This window comes from Nerophis ophidion, linkage group LG12 (genome assembly GCF_033978795.1).
Source record: "Nerophis ophidion isolate RoL-2023_Sa linkage group LG12, RoL_Noph_v1.0, whole genome shotgun sequence".
Lineage (NCBI taxonomy): Eukaryota > Metazoa > Chordata > Actinopteri > Syngnathiformes > Syngnathidae > Nerophis > Nerophis ophidion.
Genome location: NC_084622.1, coordinates 28,238,379 through 28,262,783, shown reverse-complemented (window position 1 = coordinate 28,262,783; position 24,405 = coordinate 28,238,379). Strand labels below are relative to the sequence as shown.

Sequence of the window (24,405 nt, the reverse complement as noted above, 5' to 3'; positions counted from 1 at the left end):
GTAACTTATAATGTACATCTGTGAAGGCACCATTAATGCTGAAAGGTACATACAAGTTTTGGAGCAACATATGTTGCCATCCAAGCAAAGTTATCATGGACGCCCCTGCTTATTTCAGCAAGACAATGCCAAGTCACGTGTTACAACAGCATGGCTTCGTCGTAAAAGAGTGCAGGTACTAGACTGGCCTGCCTGTAGTCCAGCCTGTCTCCCATTGAAAATGTGTGGCACAATATGAAGCGTAAAATACAACGGAGACCCTGGACTTTTGAACAACTTAAGCTGTACATCAAGCAAGCATGGGAAAGAATTCCACCTGAAAAGTTTCAAAAATTGGTCTCCTCCGTTCCCAAACATTTACTGAGTGTTGTTAAAAGGAAAGGCCATGTGACATAGTGGTAAAAATGCCCCTGTGCATTTGCAAATAATGATTATTGCAAAAAAATAATTAGTTTTTTCAATTCGAACCTTAAGTATCTTGTCTTTGCAGTCTATTCAATTGAGTACAAGTTGAAAAAGATTTACAAATCATTGGATTGTAGCTGAGATAGGCGCCAGCGCCCCCCGCAACTCCAAAAGGAAATAAGCGGTAGAAAATGGATGGATGGATGGATGTATTGTTTTTATTTACGAATTAAACAACGTTCCAACTTTTTGGGTTTTGTATATTTAATACCAATTTGTAACGCTTATAAGATGCTGTTTAAGCTTCAGCCAATGTGCTCAACATATACTCACGCGTATAAAAAGCATTTTCTCTCCCACACGATATCGACCCTGTGAGTGTCTCTCAACGTGGAATTTACTTGGACACCTGCAGGGTGGGTCGTCAGCGATGTTTCTTACCTGTAAGGCAAACACACACACAGACACACACACACACACACAGACAGTGTTATACCTGTTTGCCCTCAGAGGTCAACGATCAGAAATGCTGACTTACAGCATCATCAAGCAGGTTCCCTGAGCTCTTCTTGCTCGACGTGACTTTAGGAGGTGTTGGGGACGGGGATGGAGACCACGAGGGAGATGGAGGAAGGGGTTGAACGAGGGATGCGGGCGACAGAGGAGGTAGAGGTGCTTTTTCTTCCTGTTCTATCTCCTTTTCCAGTTTTATAAGGCCAGGAGGCTCCACGTTGTACCTATCGGGGCAAACAGTCCTTACTGTAGTATGTACAGTCGCGATCAAAAATGTACATACACTTGTAAAGAACAAAATGCCATGGCTGTGTTGAGTTTCCAATCATTTCTACAACTCTTATTTTCTTGTGATAGAGTGATTGGAGCACATATTTGTTGGTCACAAAAAATATTCATGACGTTTGGTTCTTTTATGAATTTACTATGGGTCTACTGAAAATGTGACCAAATCTGCTGGGTCAAAAGTATACATACAGCAATGTTAATATTTGGTCACATGTCCCTTGCCAAGTTTCTCTGCAATAAGGCGCTTTTGGTAGCCATCCACAAGCTTCTGACAAGCTTCTGGTGGAATTTTTGACCACTCCACTTGACAAAATTGGTGAAGTTCAGCTAAATGTGTTGGTTTTCTGACATGGACTTGTTTCTTCAGCATTGTCCACATGTTCTCAATGGGGTTTAACTCAGGACTTTGGGAAGGCCATTCTAAAATCAAAGTTTTAGAATGGCCTTCCCAAAGTCCTGACTTAAAATTGTGTCAACTAGAGCCAGTTTATCCCAGCCTTCATATGACCCTTCTGTTCCTCTGCATTTCTCTTCTGTTTTCCATCAGTTTGAGCCGGTGTCCTTTTCTTTTTTAAATGACAGTTAGTCATATGAAGCCCTCTGGTTTTCCTGCAGATGCCCTCCCACCTCGCCTGTTTAAGGAGGTATTTGCTACTATTGGATCAAGTGTCCTTAACATTATCAATAGTAGCCTCTCTTCTGGAATAGTTCCAGTAGAGTTTAAACATGCAGTGGTATGACCTCTACTTAAAAAACCAAGCCTCGACCCCTCTCTCCTCTCTAACCTTAGACATATCTCTAATCTTCCGTACATTTCCAAAATATTAGAGAAGGTTGTCTACAGTCAGTTGTTGCCCTTCTTAGAGGATAATGGTATCACTGAGCTGTTCCAGTCCGGTTTTAAAGCCCTCCACAGCACAGAGTCAGCGCTTCTAAAAGTTTTTAACGATATCCTCCTGTCAACTGATTCTGGTAAATATGTCGTCCTGGTGCTTTTAGATCTGTCTGCTGCATTCGTCACTCGTCTTAAGAACTGTGTGTTTATTAAGGGCGCCGCCCTCAACTGGTTCCGGTCGTACATAGCTGACAGGAGTTTCTGTGAAAAAATAGACAGTTTTATGTCTTCCACAGCTTCTCTACCACACGGTGTCCCCCAGGGCTCAATCCTTGCCCCAATCCTATTTGCGCTTTACCTTCTCCCCCTTGGTTCTATTTTTAGGAAGTATGATATTGCATTTCATTTTTATGCCGATGATTGCCAGATGTATTTTCCCATGGCACAAAATAACACGGTTCAACGTCTCATTGACTGTCTGCACGACATCAAAGCCTGGCTTTCAGCTAACTTCCTGAGCTTAAATGAAGACAAAACAGAAGTTATGTTGTTCGGTCCAAGTCGCTCTCCCTCCCCCAACGTTGACCTCGGCACTCTGACCCCGTATCTCAGCGACTGTGTCACAAACCTAGGGGTAAAGTTCGACTCAGATTTTAAATTCGAAAAACAAATCAGCAGCGTCGTTCAAAAAAGCTTTTATCAATCACGCCAAATAGCGAAAGTGAAACCGCTTCTGTCAGGACATGATCTCGAGAATTAAATTCATGCCTTTATCTCGAATCGTTTAGACTACTGCAATGCCCTGTATGTCGGCATTAGCCAGGCCTCCCTCGCCCGCCTGCCACGTGAGCACATCACCCCTATATTAGCGTCCCTTCACTGGCTCCCTGTGCGCTTTCCAATCAATTTTAAACTCCTTCTATTTGTTTTTAAATGTCTATACAACCTCGCGCCAACAGATCTCTCCGACCTCCTTCAGCCTTACTGCCCCACCCGATCTCTAAGATCAGCCGATCAGCTGCTACCGACGGTCCCTGACACAAGGCTGAAGCTTAGAGGTGACAGAGCTTTCGCCGCTGCTGCTCCCCAGCTCTGGAACGACCTACCTCTGAGTGTTAGACAAGCCTCCTCTCTTCCTGTTTTTAAATCTCTCTTAAAAACTTACTTTTATTCCTTGGCTTTTAACACTAAGTGATATCCATCCTGCAATGGCGCCCCGTTATACACCTGCTGTGAACCTGTTTTTATGTTTTGTTTTATTTATCAATTTTTTTATCATGTTCTGTTTGTGTTGTGTTGTTTGCTCGGTTCTCGTAGTATCTTTTAACCTGCCCATTGTACAGCACTTTGGCTACCCCTGTGGTAAATTTTAAATGTGCTTTATAAATAAAGTTGATTTGATTTGATTTAAACATGTGACCAATGATGAAAAAACAAGTCCATGTCAGAAAACCAACACATTTAGCTGAACTACACCAATTTTGACAAGAGGAGTGGTCAAAAATTCAACCAGAAGCTTGTGGCTACCAAACACTCCTTAATGCAGTGAAACTTGCCAAGGGACATGTAACCAAATATTGACTTTAACATTGCTGTATGTATACATTTGACCCAGCAGATTTGCTCACATTTTCAGAAGACCCATAATAAATTCATAAAAGAACCAAACTTCATGAATGTTTTTTGTGGCCAACAAGTGTGTGCTCCAATCACTCTATCACAAAAAAATAAGATTTGTACAACTTATTGGAAACTCAAGACAGCCATGACATTATGTTCTTTACAAGTGTTTGTAAACTTTTGACCATGACTGTATATAGTATTGTATTCAAAACATGCAAAAATACATTTACCAAATACATCTTGAGCTTTATTAAAAATTTGACATGTATAGATAGTTTAATATGTGTACTTTTATTGTGAATCTGTATAATTACCTGGATGCTATCCGTCCCAACTGTAACAGGCAGAGACAAACTTCTCGTGGTTGCTTGTGAAGAACTTCAGAAGAACAAAAAAGAAAAAACTGTTAAAAAGCCACAAGAGAAAAAAATTAAATTTATAGCATGCTAACATGCTCACAAGACTAATGGTAACATATGATGCTGTTTATGTGCTAACATGCTAACAGTTGATTTCTTGCACACAATGGAACACATGGATGACAATGGTAAGACACTAAAAGTGTGTTGTTTTTAAGTTGTTTAATTATGTGGCAGAACCAGGAGGAGTGGAATACAAATAGTAGAAGTGGTAACAGTACGCAAAGCCTGTTTGTTTGAAGAGGACCTTGTGGTAAACTGTATTTTTCATGTTTTTCTGTGTTTTGCACATCATGTTTTACTCTCGCTCTCGCCCACAGTCTGGAGTGCAGCTGACGCTGGGCAATCGTGCACACCTGAAAGCTGATTAGGTGGTCTATTTAGTCTGGGTGCTGACGGCCTGTCAGTGCCGGAACTTTGTATTCCACTGCAAGTTCTCTCGCATGTGTCTTGGCCTCCTACAAACTTACAGTCTTTCAAGTCTGTCTTGTGCTCCTCTCAGGTTTGCTTATTTTATATCCTAGCCTTGTCTAGCGTTTTTAGTTAACATTTTGTTTCTTTGTTTTACTTCGTCTTTTTGAAGTAAGTTATCCTAGCTTCGTCTAGCGTTTTCTGTTCAATTTTTGATTGTTTGATATAGTTATTTATTCATGGTGTGTTTTGTATTTCCACCATCGCTTTTTGTTTTTTGGCTACGATCCACTTCCACCTAAATAAAGGAAGAATTTAACTATATCATACTACGTCTCTGCATCCTTGGGATCCACTCTCCAATTCTCATAACAGACCTATGTCAAATTGTCTTTTCTGGCTTGTAAATTAGACTGACCATACGTCCTCTTTTCCCCGTACATGTCCTCTTTTGCAGGGCTGTCCGGGGGGGTTTCTTAAATGCCTCAAATGTCCGGCATTTTGAGTCAGGGTTGCGTGTAGTTTAAATGCACGTAGAAGGGGTTAAAAACTTAACAAATTGTGAAGGTGTACGCACACAACAGATTTGTGAGGAAGGGGCAGAGACAGGGGGCTTCACGGTGGAACAGGGGTTAGTGCGTCTGCCTCACAATACCAAGGTCCTGCAGTCCTGGATTCAATCCCAGGCTCGGTATCTTTCTGTGTGGAGTATGCATGTCCTCCCCGTGAATGCGTGGGTTCCCTCCGGGTACTACAGCTTCCTCCCACTTCCAAAGACATGCACCTGGGGATAGTTTGATTGGCAACACTAAATTGGCCTTAGTGTGTGAATGTGAGTGTGAATGTTGTCTGTCTATCTGTGTTGGCCCTGCGATGAGGTGGCGACTTGTCCAGGGTGTTGGGCTCCTATTTTGATGGCTTTTTCTTTTTTTTGGTATTTTCCCGTTGCAGTTTCATGTCTTCCTTTGAGCGATATTTCTCACATCTACTTTGTTTTAGCAATCAAGAATGTGAATTTGAGTGTGAATGTTGTCTGTCTATCTGTGTTGGCCCTGCGATGAGATGGCGACTTGTCCAGGGTGTACACCGCCTTCCGCCCGATTGTAGCTGAGATAGGCACCAGCGCCCCCCGCAACCCCAAAAGGGAATAAGCAGTAGAAAATGGATGGATGGATGGAATATTTCAGTTGTTTTTATCCTTCTTTGTGGAGACATTATTGATTGTCATGTCATGTTCGGATGTACATTGTGGACGCCGTCTTTGCTCCACAGTAAGTCGTTGCTGTCCTCCAGCATTTTCTTTTTGTTTACTTTGTAGCAAGTTCAGTTTTAGTTTCGTTCTGCAAAGCCTTCGCTAAGCTTCAACACCTTTTCTTAGGGGCACTCACTGTCAGAATAATTGTATGTAAGTTATCACAAAACTTTCTGTTCCCATGAGTTCCCGGCAAGGAGAGAAAAGATGTCTTTGATCTTACCAGGCCTTTTGTAAAACTCCATTGTGTACGATGGGAAACGACATAGAATAGAATAGAATAGAATAGAATAGAATAGAATAGAAAGTACTTTATTGATCCCTTGGGGAAATTCAGCACATGAAGGTGTCGGTTTCTTTGATCTATTGTGATCCACAGGAAGATCTTGGTTTGACCCGAGATCAACAAAGCGGAGCGGAAGCAGGACCTGACACAAGCTCCAGTCATCTTTTCTTTCAACTGTTTTGTGACCGAGTGCAACAACTTTTTCGACCCCCTCTTCCCCTAGAAAAGGCTGTTGCTATGCAAACAGGGAAAGTCCAAATAAAAGAGGAGGCATTCAACCATTTTCAGAGAGTGGTGGAAAACTGTACAAGAGTACATACAGCCCAGACGTTTCTCCTCAATTGAGCTAAATTGAATTCTGTCTCTGTTTAATTCCTTGCTTCTTGTCTGTTTAATAGATGCCATCGGGTTTGAACCTGACCCTCACCTTTTGTTTATTTTTGGTTTAAGCATTAGACACCTTTTTACCTTCACACTGCCTCCCGCTGTTTCCAACATTTACAAAGCAATTAGCTACCGGCTGCTACCTACTGATATGGAAGAGTATTACATGGTTACTCTGCCGAGCTCTAGACAGCTCAGACACTCAACAACAACACATAATTGGCAGACTATAATTACTGGTTTGTAAAAAATATTTTTAACCCAAATAGGTTAATCTCCCACGGCACACCAGACTGTATCTCACAGCATACTAGTGTGCCGTGGCACAGTGGTTGAAAAACACTGACCTGGATCATAAGGAAGTGTTTTAAAAGTAGATTTAAATCATCATAAGACCCCTTTAAAGGGGAACTGCACTATTTTTTTGGAATGTTGCCCATCATTCACAATCCTTACGTAAGACAAAAACACGTTGTTCTTTTTTTTTTTTGCATTTTAAATATCAAATAAATGAAATAAAGGTCTGCTTACAATGGAGCTTATAAAGTCCTTAAAAAACATCTAAACATTGTCATTAAGGTTTTATATATATGTAGTAAGTATATATGTAATTTAGTAACAGGCACATTAATAATAACATTTAATGTTTATATATTTTTGTCATTTTTAGTATACGCGGCCCATTTTGAAAACGCATCACGTTTGCTTTTTTTTAACATCACTGTTTAAAACTCACTGTAGACTTCATCAGAGCCTACAAATATAATAAAACATCACTTACTGTACAATGTTTGCTGTCATTAGGATGCTGACTAATAGAATCTTCTTATATTTCCATTTAGATATAAAATGACTTGAAATCTTCACAAAGAAAAGGGGCGTGAAACAAAGTGTTTTTCCGTGTTGTTCTCGCCATTTCCGGATCTAATTTGGCTGTCAAAGTGTACCAATATGTTGGATTACATCCTTGTCCTTCTATAAGCCAGGTGAGAGGCATGATTTATGATGTACAATAACTTTTCACGAGCAGAGAAAGCAGATTACCACTCAATGATGTAAACATAGGCACACACGCTAGTGAATACAGTGCGGCTATAAATAGTTTGTGTGTTAGCAAGAGGTCTGCTAATGTCCGACATCAGTGATCATCTGCCAGTGTTTATAGTCTAAGACAGAAACTACAAGAAGAGGAACATGGATGACAAAAAGACATTTTTAAGAATATGTAAAGAAAATATGACAGCTTTTAGGACTGATCTGAGAGCTCAAAGTTAGGTCATTGTACACACCGAAAATGAGGATGCATTTGGTAATTTTTTGTAATACTTTATGACATACACTGTCCATTGAAACAACTTAGTAAGAAGCAAAAGAAAAACAATCGACTATGGATGACAAAAGGACGGAAAAATGCTTGCAAAAAGAAGAATACATTATATAAAACATTTATAATCCAAACATCTACAGAGGCAGAAAACAAGTACAACACGTATAAGAACAAGCTAACTAGCATACTAGGAACACATAGGAAAGAACGGTCAATTAAACCAGAACAAGAACAAATATGAACATACAAACCCTTGATTTGATTCAAAAATATTGAAATTCAACAACATCTGTTCAGTTGAGTTCAATTTAGTTGCCGTTTATTTGGAACATGCATACAATGCAATGCAATGCATCACATATTTCCAGTTGTTTCAACGTCCAAAAAGGAGTAGGAAGAAGCAGAGCTTATTTAATCCTACCCCTTTTCATACCATCTGCTCTCCCCTCAGGCAGGAGACTACGGTCCATCCAGACCCACACCTCCCGCCACCTGAACAGTTTTTTCCCCTCGGCCATCAGACACATGAACATGAAGAAAATCTGATAGCTCACTTACAGCTCATCTTATTACCTATTCTGTCTTCTACTGTATGTCTTCTATGTTGCACAATTGCACCAAGAAAAACTCCTATAGTTTGTGAACCCGTTCTCAAACAATGGCAATAAAAACTAGTCTGATTCTGACAGCAATATTATCCCATGTCTTTGTTCTCTGTTTGTAACAGAACAGTGAATAAATAAATAATATACCATAGTAAGTAAACAAATATTAAAGTGTTAAACTTAGCATAAATATCTTGATTTTTTTTTAAAGAGATTGATTGTTTATGTATTTAATAGTTGTTTACTTGCATATGGTGTATTTATTATTCATAATTTATTCATTCACTTTTCTGTCACGAACAGTGAACAAGGAAATGGGATAAAACTGCTATGATAAGAAAAGGGGTAGGAATAAATAAGCTCTGATTCTTCCTACTCATTTTCGGACATGCTGTAATGAATCAACTGGAAATATGTAATGCATTTCATTGGGATTGTATTGTATGCACGTTCGAAATAAACTGAACTGAATAATGAAATGTAAATGGAATATTGTTGTCAGTTTTTGGATGTTTTTTATTGGGTTTTATGGACAGACTTTTATTTACGCATTAAAAAAATACATCCATCTTTCATAATGATTGTGAACGATGGACAAAATTCCAAAAAGTGTGCAGTTCCCTTCTAAGTCTTCCTTTCTGATGTTTGCGTCGTGTGTGTATGTAAACGGACAAACAGTTGTACGAAGCAACAAACAAGCATGAATACAATTGATTTCAGCATTTGGAAGATACACTTCGGCTCACTTACCGAGCAAGAGCAGGAAGTACAGTAACCTTAAAAGGTCAAAAAGCAGAAGCCCTTATTATACAAATGGCAACAATGTGGTGAATCAATTGTAACAGATATATGTGTCGTGTTTTTCTTTTAATTATTTAATAAATCCACAAAGATAGATTTAAAATTCCCTAATCCAGGGTTGTCAAACATGCGCCGCAAGATGAGTTTGCTGAATGTAAAATTAAGCTGCATTTTTTAATTAAAGAAACTGCTGTTCTAAATGTGTCGATTGAATGTTGCAATGGCAATTCTGTTGTGCAAGCAAATAGTTTATATCGGGGCGAGCAAGTATACCAAACAAGAAGTACACGGTAAAGCGGGGCTGCGACTCCTTCCCCTCCACCCAAAGTAAAACAAACAGGAGTAAAATAAACAACTGGTAATCCCACTTAATACATAGAAGCGTTTGTTTTTTTTTGTTTTTTTATGCTTCATTTTGTTTTTTGTTTAAGCATAGATGGGCTGTGACTTAAAGTTTAATTGGTTTGTAGAAACATTGAGATTAAGTCTAATTTCATTGTGTTCTTCACGGTGTTTTTGAAACTGCACCGATTTTTTTCTCAGAATTTTTTACTAACTTGAAGTATTTTGTGCAGAGGATTATTTGTGATATGTACATTTTCAGAATGTCCTTGTTCTATTTTGGGCCAAAGTAAAACAAAGAAAACAATGTGAAGTTGTCGTAGTTGTATTTTTATGTTATTATGTATGAATGAATGAAATGAGTTTATTTCGGTCATACAATCAACCATTCCGTGTGATCAATTCAACAGCACAGACCATACACATCAACAATCATTCACATTTACACACAAACAGAAAAGAAAAAGAATGACCGAAAAAGGAATTGGCTGAAGCCAAGGCTTATATTTGCCTATTCTATACATTCACTGAAAATTAGATTGCCTGCAACATCAACGTTTAAAAAAAAAAATCAATGGGATGAAAGTAATTGTAACAAAAATGTTATAATGTTCTATTATTTCACATTTCAAAGCTTTCTTAAATCTTGACAAAGAACGACATGTCTTCAACTCATCACTGAGCTTGTTCCACCATTTAACTCCTAAAACTGAAATAAATGTGCATTTTATATTCCTTCTTACTTTACCTTTTTCAAAAATCAATACACCCCGTAAATTATAGTTTTCTCCTCTTAATTTAAATAAGCTGGAAGGTTGTTTCCATGGTTTTTAAAAACACAATATGTGAAAACTTGAACACATTAGAACTTATAAATAATGGATTGGTATGTTTATAGTAGCACACTTTGTGTATTATTCCAATTACCCTTTTTTGAAGTTTCATTATTGGGTCTATGTTTCATGTCTCGGTGATCATGTTTAGTTTGGCTATGTTCTGTTTGGTTTTTGGATTTTGTCAGTTCCTGTTTTTTCACTCCCTGTTTTGTTTCAATGTCAACCCATTAGTTTTCACCTGTGCTAATGTCACGCACCTGATTCATTTAGACTCACGCACCTGTTGTTAATCACGTCACCACTATTTAAGCCTGAAGTTGCCAGGCAGTCAGCCTGGCGACATCACATTTGAGTACTCTGTCCAGGTCATAGTTCATGCAGCTCTTTTCTTGCCACGTAAGTTTTTTTGTTTATTCAAGCCACAGTTTAGTGAGCTTTTTAGTTCATATTTTCATGTCCATATTTTATGTTATTGTAATTGTTTTTGTTTTCTTAGCCAAGTTTTGTACCTCCGCCGTGGGCGCCTTTTGTTTTCACTTTTTGATAGATTAATTAAAAGATGTCATTACCTTCACGTCGTGCCCGGTTCAGTCGTTTTACACCAAAGTCCCAGTCTTGACACTATGTTTGTTTTATAAACATTTCCTCAAACTTCAACACAATATGTTAAATATGGGGGGGGGATTATATAACATATGCAGACATTTCTTATTCAGCATGTATCTTACTTTATAACAAGGGATTTTGATATTTTTCCCTTTATATATTCAATATGCGGTTTCCACATAATTTATGATCAATTATTATTCCCAAGAATTTAGTTTCATATGCTAGGATTTTATTCGTCCTGCCCACGTGGGAATAGATTTGCCTCCATGCGGCCCCGGAGCTAAAATGAGTTTGACACCCCTGCCCTAATCACTGGCAACCTATACGTAACCACTGCATGTGACACACCTCACCGTGACTATACACACCACATCCATTGCACAGCACTGACAAGAAAATGGGGAAAACAATTGGAGGAGAAGGAGAGAAGGAAACAGTTGTCAGCTGCTGAAGTGTTTTTGAAGGTGTTCTTTGAGCGAACGGCTTACTCAGTGTGAAAACATGGCCTTCAAAAATTACTTGCATAGCTTGAATCGCTTGGTGGTGGTCCACCACCATTTGTATGGGGGAAAAACAAATTCCATAACTATTCTTCATATTTCTGTTACTTCAAGGCTCACATGGTGTGCATCTGACTGCAGTAAAAATCATTTCATGGCTACCATCAACGTACAGTAAGACAACACAAGCATGCAGAATAGTGCCTACTCTTGGCTGACAGAAACATTTGCAGCGTTGGCCTACTTTCCTCACACTCTCCTGCCCGGGCTTTTGTTTTAATGTGCCACTGCTGAGAGAGCCAAGCCTTCACACTCACGTTAGTATGCAGCCTGACTAAATATTTGTATCATTACTACTACCCCTGCCCAGTGTGGAAGCAAGGTACCGAAAAACTTCACCATGGATTTTAATAAGGGTAATCAAGAACCCAAGAAATGTTGGCAAATATTTAACATCCCCCCCAAAATCCCCTACTTGGTTGCGACGGAACAAGGACTGTTTGGCCTTGGCAGAGGTCTACATCGTTAGTACGGTAGTTTTACATTTAAGCGTGTTATCGCCAACATTTCTCAGTCAATGAGGAATCCGACAGACATCTGCATCTTATCTGGAATGTTCTAGAGCGGGGGTCAGCAACCCGTGGCTCTAGATTCACTCCTGGACCTCTTTCAGAGATGTGTGAAAATGAAAAATATGTTGTTTGTAGGAAAACAAATATGCCACAAACCTTAATAATTGTTAGAAATCCCACTGTTTATACTAAACATAATTCACTGAAAACAATATTTGGCGAGTACCGTTTTGTCCTACTAAGTTCAACGATCCTTGAACTCATCGTAGTTTGTTTGGATGTCCAACTTTCTCCGACACTGCCACAGAAAGACGTGTTTTATGCCATTCCTTCGTTGTCTCATTTTGTCCACCAAACGTTGTATGCTGTGCGTGAATGCACAAAGGTGTGCTTTGTTGATTTTATTGATTTGCTGGAGTGCTTATCAGGCATATTTGGTCAATCCTTGACTGCAAGCTAATCGATGCTAACATGCTATTTAGGCTAGTTGCATGTACATATTGCATCATTATGCCTCGTTTATAGGTATATTTGAGCTTATTTTAATTTCCTTTACTTATGTCCTCTTGTGTATTAAGTTTATATTTGCATGTGTCATGACACATGCAAATATAACATTGGCTGCATTTCTCATAGTTGTTTGTGTGCCATGTTGTTCCAGACAACAGCAAACGTTACCCAGCTTGCAAAGATTGTAATAAATCTATTAGATAAAGACAACCTGCCATTTCCTTCAACTTGGACACACACATCTATACCTTTGGCAATTCTAAGACAGTCATTTCCAGAAGTCAGTTCATCCTGTGAGAAGCCTTCGTTTTACTAATGATTTCCAATGTTGCAGAAATGTGTAGAATAAAAATTAAAATACAACAATTCTGTCAATGAAGATTTGCGTCAGCCCTTGATAGTAGGCTACAATCGACACTTACATAAGGTGTTGCCTTCACTATAACACTTATATAAGACTTTGAATTTTTTGCGGCTCAAGACAGATTTTGTTTTTGTATTTTTGGTCCTATATGGCTATTTCAACATTTTGGATTGCCGACCCTGTTCTATAGCATGCTGTTTTGTAAGGTTTATTTTTTTCTATGGCATTTCTGCCTGGCAAGACCATCAGCATAAATTTAGAAATACAGTGGTGCCTCAATTTACGAATACCTCAACACACGAGTATTTTGAGATATCTGTGCTTCTTGTTATACTTTAAATTGCGAGCATGATTTCAGTTACCAACTTCCAAGCCACTAGATGCCGTAGCCGATGCCACAATTAAATGCTGTAAGATCTTACTTGCTCGCAGGAGCTACTAAAATCTAAGCATACCACTCCAGTGGTATATTTACATCCACTAAAATACAAATTATTGCATGAATTTGATTGAAACATGGTTTTTAAAACACATTTAAAACTTTAGAGTTTGTTTTACTTTTAAAAAGATGTGATTAACATATTTAAAACACATCTAGATCAGGGGTCTGCAACCCATGGCTTTGGAGCCGCATCGGCTCTTTCATGCCTTGACCCTGGCTCCCTTCGGCTTGTGTCAATAAATAATGGCTATTTCGTTTTGATTTATTTTATTTTCTTATTTAGTTTGTTTTAATCTAACAGTTATTTTGGAGAGCATAAAAATGCAACTTATATCAATATTTTTGATGTAAATGTACTTCACACCCCCTATGCAACATCTTTTTCTGACAAGCAGTTTTATTGTATTTGGTGGTCAACATTCAGTAAGCCGGCAATGGGCAGGTCAAAAAAATAAAAAATTCTGATGAAAATAGAAGATTTAATGCTTCATGGACGGATTCATTTGCTTTGACTGTTGACAAGGTTGGTTCACGTGTGTGCTTAAAATGTGTTAAAAGACATTTTCAGGACAAACACACAGCATTCGTGGGAAAATACCCAGCTGGAGTTGACTAAAAAGAGCAGTTTCAGAACTGCTGCGGAAAGTTCATCACAGCAAAAATACTTGGTGAGGTTGTTTTCTGTCTAGTGTTTGATTTCAATAAAACTATAAGTGGTGTTATCGTCATATCACGGAAAAAATATTTTAAACTTTAAGTGGGTCTTATTTGGTTGGAAATGGGCTCAAATGGTCCTTTGTACGCTGATGGTTGCCGACCCCTGATCTAAATGAACCTCCTAAATAAGTTGGTTTTGTTTTGAAAAATAGAAGGATAGATAATACGAATCACAACAATACATCATTTTTTTTAATGTATGATTATATTTTCATTAGTGCATCTTATGGGAGTTAAGAATGTCTCTGTTTCTTACTTTAATCAAGGGTCTTTAAATGCACCAAAGTCAAGTGCAAGAGTTGCAAAAGTGAAAGTTGGACATAACTTTCTCCTATGCTGCCAAAGATAGAATAACTACATTTCTACCTTTCTACTATCAACTCAACCTAGATCCAACGTGTTGGTGCTGTGTGTGAATGCTTAAACCTCTTGAGGCCCAAGCTGTTTGTTTACATGCTTTTTTTTTTCTCTTTGCTATTTGGGCTTATTGCACCCAAAGAGAATAAAAACCAAGAATCATCTTTTTATATGATGTACTTAGTCCATAAGTAACAAACGTGTACTTCATGCTTAGTGACATACTAATTCTTATTTTTACACTTTTTTTTCCAAATTCCATGGGTTCAAATCCAGGCTCGGGATCTTTCTGTGTGGAGTTTGCATGTTCTCCCCGTGAATGCGTGGGTTCCCTCCGGGTACTCCGGCTTCCTCCCACTTCCAAAGACATGCACCTGGGGATAGGTTGATTGGCAACACTAAATTGGCCCTAGTGTGTGAATGTGAGTGTGAATGTTGTCTGTCTATCTGTGTTGGCCCTGCGATGAGGTGGCGACTTGTCCAGGGTGTACCCCGCCTTCCGCCCGATTGTAGCTAAGATAGGCGCCAGCGCCCCCCGCGACCCCGAAAGGGAATACGCGGTAGAAAATGGATGGAAAATGGATGGATATACTCCTTTGACACCATCAGATAGCAGCGTAAGTGTCCATATAAGGGCCATAAGACCCCAATTCAGTAGTGTACACAATTCTGGAAATAAGAGCTAAAAGGTGCTGTCCACACATGTGGCCAACTAAGCCTTTAGAGTTTTTAAAGCTACACTTTGATAATGTTATGACGTCTGTGTTGAGTGAAATCTCTGCACTGCTGACATATCCCCACTCAAAATGATCCCCTGCTGGTCCCACTATGGACTGGACTCTCACATTATTAACCGTATCCACTCGGCATCCATTTGTGATCCCCTCCAAGGTTTCTCGTTGTTCCTATTGGGTTGAGTTTTTTTCTTGCCCTGATGTGGGATCCAAGCCGAGGATGTCGTTGTGACTTGTGCAGCCGTTTGAGACACTTGTGATTAAGGGCTATACAAATAAACTTTGATTGATTGATCGAAATCTTCAAAGTTAGGTTTGCAGCTATGCAGGTGAAACGAACCATTTTGTATTTTTCAAGAGGAGATTTTGTTTCACCGATATGCTAAATTAATATGTTTTGAATAAATTACACATTTAAAAGGCAGAAAAAAAAGCATGTGTTTTGGCCCCAACACAAAGTCCCCGCTTGCTTGCATTAGCTTTCAGCTAAAGATACAAAAACAATGTTTTCCAGCCATTGGAGCCAAACGTTTAGCAGTGGTCCAGCTCTTGAGGATTGCTCCTCCACTCACAACTGTGCTTACTACGCATGCCCAAAACTGTTCTGGGTGTCCCGGGGGCTCTGTTGCTTTGCTGCACCACGAATCAGCGATGTCCTCGCCACTCACGCTATTGATTAGTAACTCTCCCTGCAAATCACTTTTTACTCGCTGCTTTCTCAGTTTTCTTGACCAGCCTTCTCTCTTCTGTAACTTGGCTCATTGTACATTTTGGATCTAATGGGACGGGAAAACGCCAATCAGAACAGACTAAGAAGGATTTCAAAGTTCTCTTCAGTCTGCTGAAAGAGGTACATGCTGTACTGTACTTATTTGCATTGCTATTGTGTTGTTTTTCAAACATTTCTTATCTATAAGTTACGATTTTATTTTTAAAAGGAATGTTACGTTTTAAAATGGTGCTGTTTTGGGATGGCCAAGCACGGATTAAATTGATTAAGACTCATTGTAATGGGCGAGGGTGCTTTAAGAGACGCGTATTCCGAGTTACGTGCTTGGTCGTGGAATGCCATGTGCTCTTATGTTGAGGTAAAATTGTATTCTTCACAAGATGTCCGTTGACTGGCTACTTGCGTTGCCAACGCGTGGGACAGTACTCACCTAAACCCTCTGACTCAAACAAACACGTTTCCCCAACTCCAACCTCGCGACACCAGGACAGGAAGTTGGCTGTGTTGTCCCGTGCGAAGAAAGAGCCAGAAGGCGCACTGCGCCGGCATGGAATCCTTCTGTTAGGAAGAACCTGTGAGAAATGAGCATTATATGAAAAGCCATATCGAAATCTCATGTATCAAACATCCCAATGTACAGCTTGCAGAACCAACATTGTTCAAGAACCTTTATGTCCACCACTTCATTCTCCATTTGGTGAGAGGCTCCTATTTCATTTCTGGGTTGTGTCGTACGGATCAATATTGGAGATGGCGTCTCATAATAGTGGCGCTACTTTACTCAGGCTCACTATAGTGATTAGGGATCAGATGACATGCTCACAGCTTCCCACACCCTCTCCGCTCTGAGATTTATGCGCCTAACTGTGGTTTTTATGCAGGATATGCGTGTGTCTCTGCTATGGGAAAGGTGAAATGAGCTCATGGGAGAAATATGCAGACTTTTGTGGGTATTTTTCTTTTCTTTCCAGAGCTCTCCTACTGGCAGTTTTTGTCTTGGGGTCCACACTGTCAATTAATGACTTTCCAAGAAAAATAACCTTGGCCACAATTCCATTAACTGTGCAATCTAACAATCAGTGTTCTGCCTGCTGTTACTTTCTGAATTAGCCAGACACTGGCAGGTTGCTTTAACGTGACCTACAGACATTTCCAGTTCTGGAACTGAGGGACACATATTCAATATCGAAGTATTTAAGTTCCATATTAAAACTCATTTGTATACACTAGCCTTTAAATAGACCCTCATTTTAGACCAGTGGATCTGCAGTCTCTTTTCTGCTATGCCCCCCTCTCCTGCATGGATAGGTTATTGGGTGACCACAGATTACGCGCTAGCTGTTCAAAGTCGGGACCCGGGGTGGACCACTCATCTGTGCATCAGTTGGGAACTTGTCTGTGCTGCTGACTTTTCTCCCCTCAAGATGATCATCTGCTGGCCCCACTATGGAATGGACTCTCAGACTATTAACTAGATCCACTCGACGTCCATTGCACCGTTCGCCCAAGGGTGGGGTCTACACATTTGCGGTCTCCTTCAAGGTTTCTCATTGTATCCCATTGGGTTGAGTTTTTTATTGCCCTGGATGTCGTTGAGGCTTGTGCAGCCCTTTGAGATGCTTGTGATTAAGGGCTATATGAATACACTTTGATTTATTGATTGATTGATTGATTGATGGAATATAGCGGGGGTACGTTTAGCCCCATATCGCAGATATCAGAGTATTTTAACAGTTTAGAGGCAAATGTACAAACAAGCCAAATATCATTAAAAATAGCTGAAAGAGATGGAATGCGCTTTTAAAAAGAAACATTTTTACAAGATTCAATGTCAACGAAGTTGGCTTCCCAGACTTATCTGGTCGCCCAGATTTACTTCTCCACTCGCAAAGAGTTTAAGTGTAAGTACAAAAGTATGGAGGTATATCTTTAAGCATTAACGACATTGAAAGAAATGTTAGACTTATTTATACATGGATAAGTAACGTACTTGATAGACATTAATAGATCTTGGTCATTATTCTTCAAAGTTGTCATGCTATTCATTTTTATCAGCACAAGTGTCAAACTCAAAGCCCGGGTATCATCTCTGAACCGACACATCATTTAACAGTGCATGGCCTGCAAAATCCTGGAAATAATATACGTCAATAAAGTACTTTATCTTTTCTTACTAAATGTATTTGTTCTTTCCATTTTGACAAACAAATGCATTTACCGTAAGCAACTGCATATTTTTTTAACCTAAATATCATCTAGTAATACAACAAATACTATATTATTGTTGGTGCTCATCAAAATGGATAGTTTGCTCGCTCAAAGCTAAGTGCTATCTCTATATCTCTGTGTTTTGTAATTGTTTTACGGTTTTCTTTAGCCCTTCTCTAACACATTTAGTAGTTTTATTGAACTTAGAAAGCACCCACTCTCTCTGTTTCACCGCTTCACTTTCACCTCGTGAAGCTAAGCTCGTCCATGTCTGAAGCCCTCGTTCCGAAGACAGCAGGAACTCGACTCGGTGAGTATGGATTACTTTTCTTCATGCACTCTTCTTGTGGATAGTTGGTCCCTGCTAGAGGGCTGTGTCTGCTAGTTCGAGCAGAGTAACTTCACAACTTTGGAATCCGTGGACATGTTTGCTAGAGTTTGCCATAGCAAGCTAACCAGCCCAGTTTGTAGCAAGCCTAAAGGGTCTACAAACTATGGTGAACTGGTTATGACACATAACAGATCTAGCCTTTTAGCTAGACCTACGCAATAATCTGTATTTCCGGGGCGCCGAGCATCCAACATTAAAGCTAATCTTATGGAGATGACTCGCAACAGGCCTAGTAAAGACAAACGACGGGCTATTTGCACCAATATAGCTACTCGAACATAGTTGTACATGTCCAATGAAACTTGCTTGGATGAGACAATCAGAGATTATAAAAAGGAACACAGCGAGGACTTGTAATCTTGCCAGAAAGATGACTTGGCATTGAGTATTTGTCTCGGGCCCCCAGCCTGTGAGAGGCAATGATTAGATGTATAGCAGATTAGTCTCAATTAACATGTGGCTGGCTAGTTTTTGTTGAGAACATAAGGACTAACATTTATTGATAAATAGCCTTCCTTCTGAGGCAAACCGGGCTTGTAGCCTTTAAATAGACCCTTTTTAGACCAGTTGATCTACTGCTTCTCTTTTCTGCTCTTCTGTTCTCTCCTGCGTGGTGAGGTTATCCATTATTATTATTATTTATTTTTTTTATGTTTTTTAAACATTGTGCTTTTTTAACAGCTCAACACAAAAAGGAGAAACACAATTTAATGACAATAAAAAAAAAAGATGCCTGCTGTGTGTTGGTGTCTTGCCAGATTTTGTATTTTGTAGAAATACAGTATTTGTATTCCTGCCTTAGGAACACTTACACTCAGAGGAGGAGCTACACTTTCATTTTTAGATACCAGTTTCACTCATAAATAACACAAAATGTTATTTAAGTGGAAATATTTTTGGTGGAAATATCACAGAATAGCATTACAAAAAATCTCTGACAATAAGGGATGGGTACGTTAACATTTTAATCGATATGGTACCTGGGAATCGATACAGGTACTCAAAGGTACAAATTTTCAGTACTTTTGTGTGTGTTTATGTGGTAAAAAATGTGTATTTATATAATGATGAAATCTTAAAATGTTTAATTTTAACATATTTATTTATCTTTATTGATTGATCATCAGATATATCAAAACAATATCCAATTATTTGGGGACGGCGTGGCGAAGTTGGGACAGTGGCCGTGCCAGCAATCTGAGGGTAACTGGTTCAATCCCCACCTTCTACCGTCCTAGTCACGTCCGTTGTGTCCTTGAGCAAGACACTTCACCCTTGCTCCTGATGGGCCCTTGTAAGCGCCTTTCATGGCAGCGCCCGCCATCAGTGTGTGAATGTGTGTGTGAATGGGTGAATGTGGAAGTAGTGCCAAAGCGCTTTGAGTTCCTTATAAAGGTAAAAAACCGCTACACAAGTACAACCCGTTTACCATTTATTTGTGTAGTAACATGTTTGGAATTGTTTTGCACATTTCTTCAACACACTAACACTTAACTATAACAATGCAGTGGTATTTTCTTAGAATTGCACACACAAAAAACCTGGAAAATATGTGCTGGGGGTCCATGGAGGCAATTAGGTTCAAACAAATGAGCAAAAGAGGATGGATTAAAACACCAATTCATTTTTTTTTCAAAAATATTAAACTACAAATGAAAGTGAAGCAAAAAAATTACATAACATTACAAAGTTCGGTACAAGGAACCGAGCGGATTATGCAAGTTAAGCTAATGCAAGTTGAAATGTAAAGCTACTGTTTTCTTATACAGTAGGCTTTTTGCCTGGAGCAGACGTAAAGGATGATGATGTCGCTGTTATTGTCGCCAAATGTTAACACCATTTCTTCCCCCGTGTTGTTGGCTGCAGCCGAGTCGCTAAAGGTGCCAAATGCAGTAGCTGTAGCCGTACATCTAACTTGGCTGTCAAAAAGTCTGCACTCTTCAGCTATGAGAAAAATCCTGTGTTTAACCAGCTGCTTCCTCGGATTAGAAGTATTCCCGTCGCTTGCCTTGATTTTCACGTCATTTGGAAAAGACAAGCTACACTTTAGAGCGGAGGTCACCTACCTTTTTGAAACCAAGAGCTACTTGTTGGGTACTGATTAATGCGAAGGGCTACCAGTTTGATACACACTTAAATAAATTGCCAGAAATAGCCAATCTGTTCAATTTACCATTAATAAATAAATCTATTTATATAAAAAAAATGGGTATTTCTGTCTGTCTTTCCGTCGTACATTTTTTTTCCTTTTACGGAATGTTTTTTGTAGAGAATAAATTATGAAAAAAACACTTAATTGAATGGTTTAAAAGACGAGAAAAAATGAAAACAATGAAAATTAAATTTTGAAACATATTTTATCTTCAATTACGACTCTTTAAAATTCAACCGAAAAAAATGAAGAGTAAAACTAGCTAATTCCAATCTTTTTGAAAAAAAAAAAAAAAAAATTTATGGAACATCATTAGTAATTTTTCCCGATTAAGATTAATTTTAGAATTTTTATGACATGTTTTAAATAGGTTAAAAACCTATTTGCTTTTTGTTAGAATAAGAAACAAATTGGACCAAGCTATATTTCTAACAAAGACAAATCATTATTTCTTCTAGATTTTCCAGAACAAAAAATTTAAAAGAAATTCAAAAGACTTTGAAATTAGTTTTAAATTTGATTCTACAGATTTTCTAGATTTTTCCAGAATATATATTTTTTTCTTTTAATCATAATAAGTTTGAAGAAACAAATATTGTTTGTCGAAAAAACAGAAGCTAAAATGAAGAATTAAATCAAAATGTATTCATTATTCTTTACAATAATTAAAAGAAAAATTCTTGAACATTGATTTAAATAGTCAGGAAAGAAGAAGAGGGAATTTAAAAAGGTAAAAAGGTATATGTGTTTAAAAATCCTAAAACCATTTTTAAGGTTGTATTTTTTTCTCTATAATTGTCTTTCTGAAAGTTATAAGAAGCAAAGTAAAAAAATAAATGATTTATTTAAACAAGTGAAGACCAAGTCTTTAAAATATTTTCTTGGATTTTCAAATTCTATTTGAGTTTTGTCTCTCTTAGAATTAAAAATGTCGAGCAAAGCGAGACTAGCTTGCTAGTAAATAAATCAAATTTAAAGAATAGAGGCAGCTCACTGGTAAGTGCTGCTATTTGAGCTATTTTTAGTACAGGCCAGCGGGCTACTCATCTGGTCCTTACGGGTGACCTGGTGCCCGCGGGCACCGCGTTGGTGACCCCTGCTTTACAGCCTTTCCTATTTGGCGTGGTTGAGTTTTTGTACTTAACCATTAATGGATTGGAAGATTACTAAGAGCATGTTTGCTTCTAAATCACCTTTTTTCCTCTTAAGTGCTAGCAAGTACTCGCTACTTGCAAGTGCTAATTCAAACAGATGTGATGTCACGCGCAACCAAAGCTCCAAAACATGGCACCACTGGATCTGACGTGAATCGGTGCCCGGTAGTACCGGCTGGTTTCAGTCGGTGCCAAAAAAGTACCGGATCTGGTGCCCATCCTTAGTAACAAAGCATGATCGTAACGTAAGACATTTTTATTTTGGAAATGTAGTTAAACCGTATATATACTGTAGTGCTTTTATTTTGAAGCGGAAAACGTGTGTTGATTATTGCATTAATCATATACACACTTAGATTGTTCATACAATTGATTTTGCTCTTTTACCTTAACACCCATACAGTCAGTGATCAGATCAATGCGTACGTTCGTACAAAAAAAAGTGAGGAGACTTTGACAAATGTGTGCCCTGGCAAATTTTACTCTAAAATACAGCCTGAAATAACTTTAGATAAAACTAATACTAACTTGTGTGCATTTAAGTGACATGCATTAGAGTAAAACATTTAAAATGTTCCCGGATGACATTCTGACAATAAATTAGCATTTTAGTACAAATATTCGAGACGTTCCAGACTGTGAGACATACTCATTCATATACACATATAATCATTCATATATGTATGTATATATACATTTTATCTCACATATACAAACCCTGTTTCCATATGAGTTGGGAAATTGTGTTAGAATACAATGATTTGCAAATCCTTTTCAACCCATGTTCAGTTGAATATGCTACAAAGACAACATATTTGATGTTCAAACTGAAAAACACTTTTTTTTGCAAATAATCATTAACTTTAAAATTTGATGGCAGCAACACATGACAAAGAGGTTGGGAAAGGTGGGAATAAATACTGATAAAGTTGAGGAATTCTCATCAAACACTTATTTGGAACATCCCACAGGTGTGCAGGCCAATTTGGAACCGGTGGGTGCCATGATTGGGTATAAAAGCAGCTTCCGTGAAATGCTCAGTTTTTCACAAACAAGGATTGGGAAACGGTCACCACTTTGTGAACAAATGCGTGAGCAAATCGTCAAACAGTTTAAGAACAACATTTCTGAACAAGCTATTGCAAGACATTTAGGAGTTTCACCATCTATGGTCTGTAATACCATCAAAAGGTTCAGAGAATCTGGAGAAATCACTGCACGTAAGTGATGATATTACAGACCTTCGTTCCCTCAGGCGGTACTGCATCAAAAAGCGACATCAGTGTGTAAAGGATATCACTACATGGGCTCAGGAACACTTCAGAAAACCACTGCCAGTAACTACAGTTTGTCGCTACATCTGTAAGTGCAAGTTAAAACTCTACTATGCAAAGCCAAAGCCATTTATCAACGACACCCAGAAACGCCGCCGGCTTCTCTGGGCCCGAGCTCAGCTAAGATGGACTGATGCAAAGTGGAAAAGTGTTCTGTGGTCTGACGAGTCCACATTTCAAATTGTATTTTGGAAACGGTGAACGTCGTGTCTTTCGGACCAAAGAGGAAAAGAACCATCAGGACTCTTCTAGGTACAAAATTGAAAAGCCAGCATCCATGATGGTATGGGGAAGCATTAGTGCCCAAGGCATGGGTAACTTACACATCTTTGAAGGCACCATTAATGCTGAAAGGTACCTACAAGTTTTGGAGCAACATATTTTGCCATCTAAGCAATGTTATCATGGACGTCCATGCTTATTTCAGCAAGACAATGCCAAGTCACTTGTTACAACAGCGTGGCTTCATAGTAAAAGAGTGCGGGTACTAAACTGGCTTACCTGAAGTCCAGACCTGTCTCCCATTGAAAATGTGTGGCGCATTATGAAGCCTAAAATACCACAACGGAGACCCCGGACTGTTGAACAACTTAAGCTGTACATTAAACAAGAATGGGAAAGAATTCCACCTGAAAAGTTTCAAAAATGTGTCTCCTTAGTTCCCAAAGGTTTATTGAGTGTTGTTAAAAGAAAAGGTGATGAAACACAGTGGTGAACATGCCCTTTCCCAACTACCTTGGCATGTGTTGCAGACATGAAATTCTAAGTTAATTATTATTTGCAAAAAAAAAAAAAGTTTGAGTTTGAATATCAAATATCTTGTATTTGTAGTGAATTCAACTGAATATGGGTTGAAAAGGATTGGCAAATCATTGTATTCCGTTTATATTTACATCTAACACAATTTCCCAACTCATATGGAAACAGGTTTTGTATACAAAATACATATACATAAAGTACAGGTCAAAAGTTTGGGCACACCTTTTCATCAATGGGTTTTCTTTATTTTCATGACTATTTACATTGTATATTGTCACTGAAGGCATCAAAACTATGAATGAACACATGTGGAGTTATGTACTCAACAAAAAAAGGTGAAATAACTGAAAACATGTTTTATGTTCTAGTTTCTTCAAAATAGCCACCCTTTGCTCTGATTACTGCTTTGCATACTCTTGGCATTCTCTTGATGAGCTTCAAGAGGTAGACCACAAGAAATGGTTTTCACTTCACAGGTGTCCTAGTTTTGATGCCATCAGTGACAATCTACAATGTAAATAGTCATGAAAATAAAGAAAACCCAT

At 38.6% G+C, this 24,405-nt stretch overlaps 1 protein-coding gene across 2 annotated transcripts in view; it reads right to left on the bottom strand.

The window, feature by feature from the left end:
- The window catches only part of LOC133563236 (growth arrest-specific protein 2), an 83,280-nt gene that overhangs the window by 27,506 nt on the left and 31,369 nt on the right, over positions 1–24,405 (bottom strand). For both annotated transcript variants that reach the window (XM_061917256.1, XM_061917255.1), the window contains exons 4-7: positions 16,293–16,434; positions 3,979–4,042; positions 944–1,142; positions 739–846 (exon numbers count right to left, since the gene is read on the bottom strand). In XM_061917256.1, the coding sequence (XP_061773240.1) occupies positions 739–846; positions 944–1,142; positions 3,979–4,042; positions 16,293–16,434 (513 nt within the window). The remainder of the gene's footprint in view (positions 1–738; positions 847–943; positions 1,143–3,978; positions 4,043–16,292; positions 16,435–24,405) is intronic.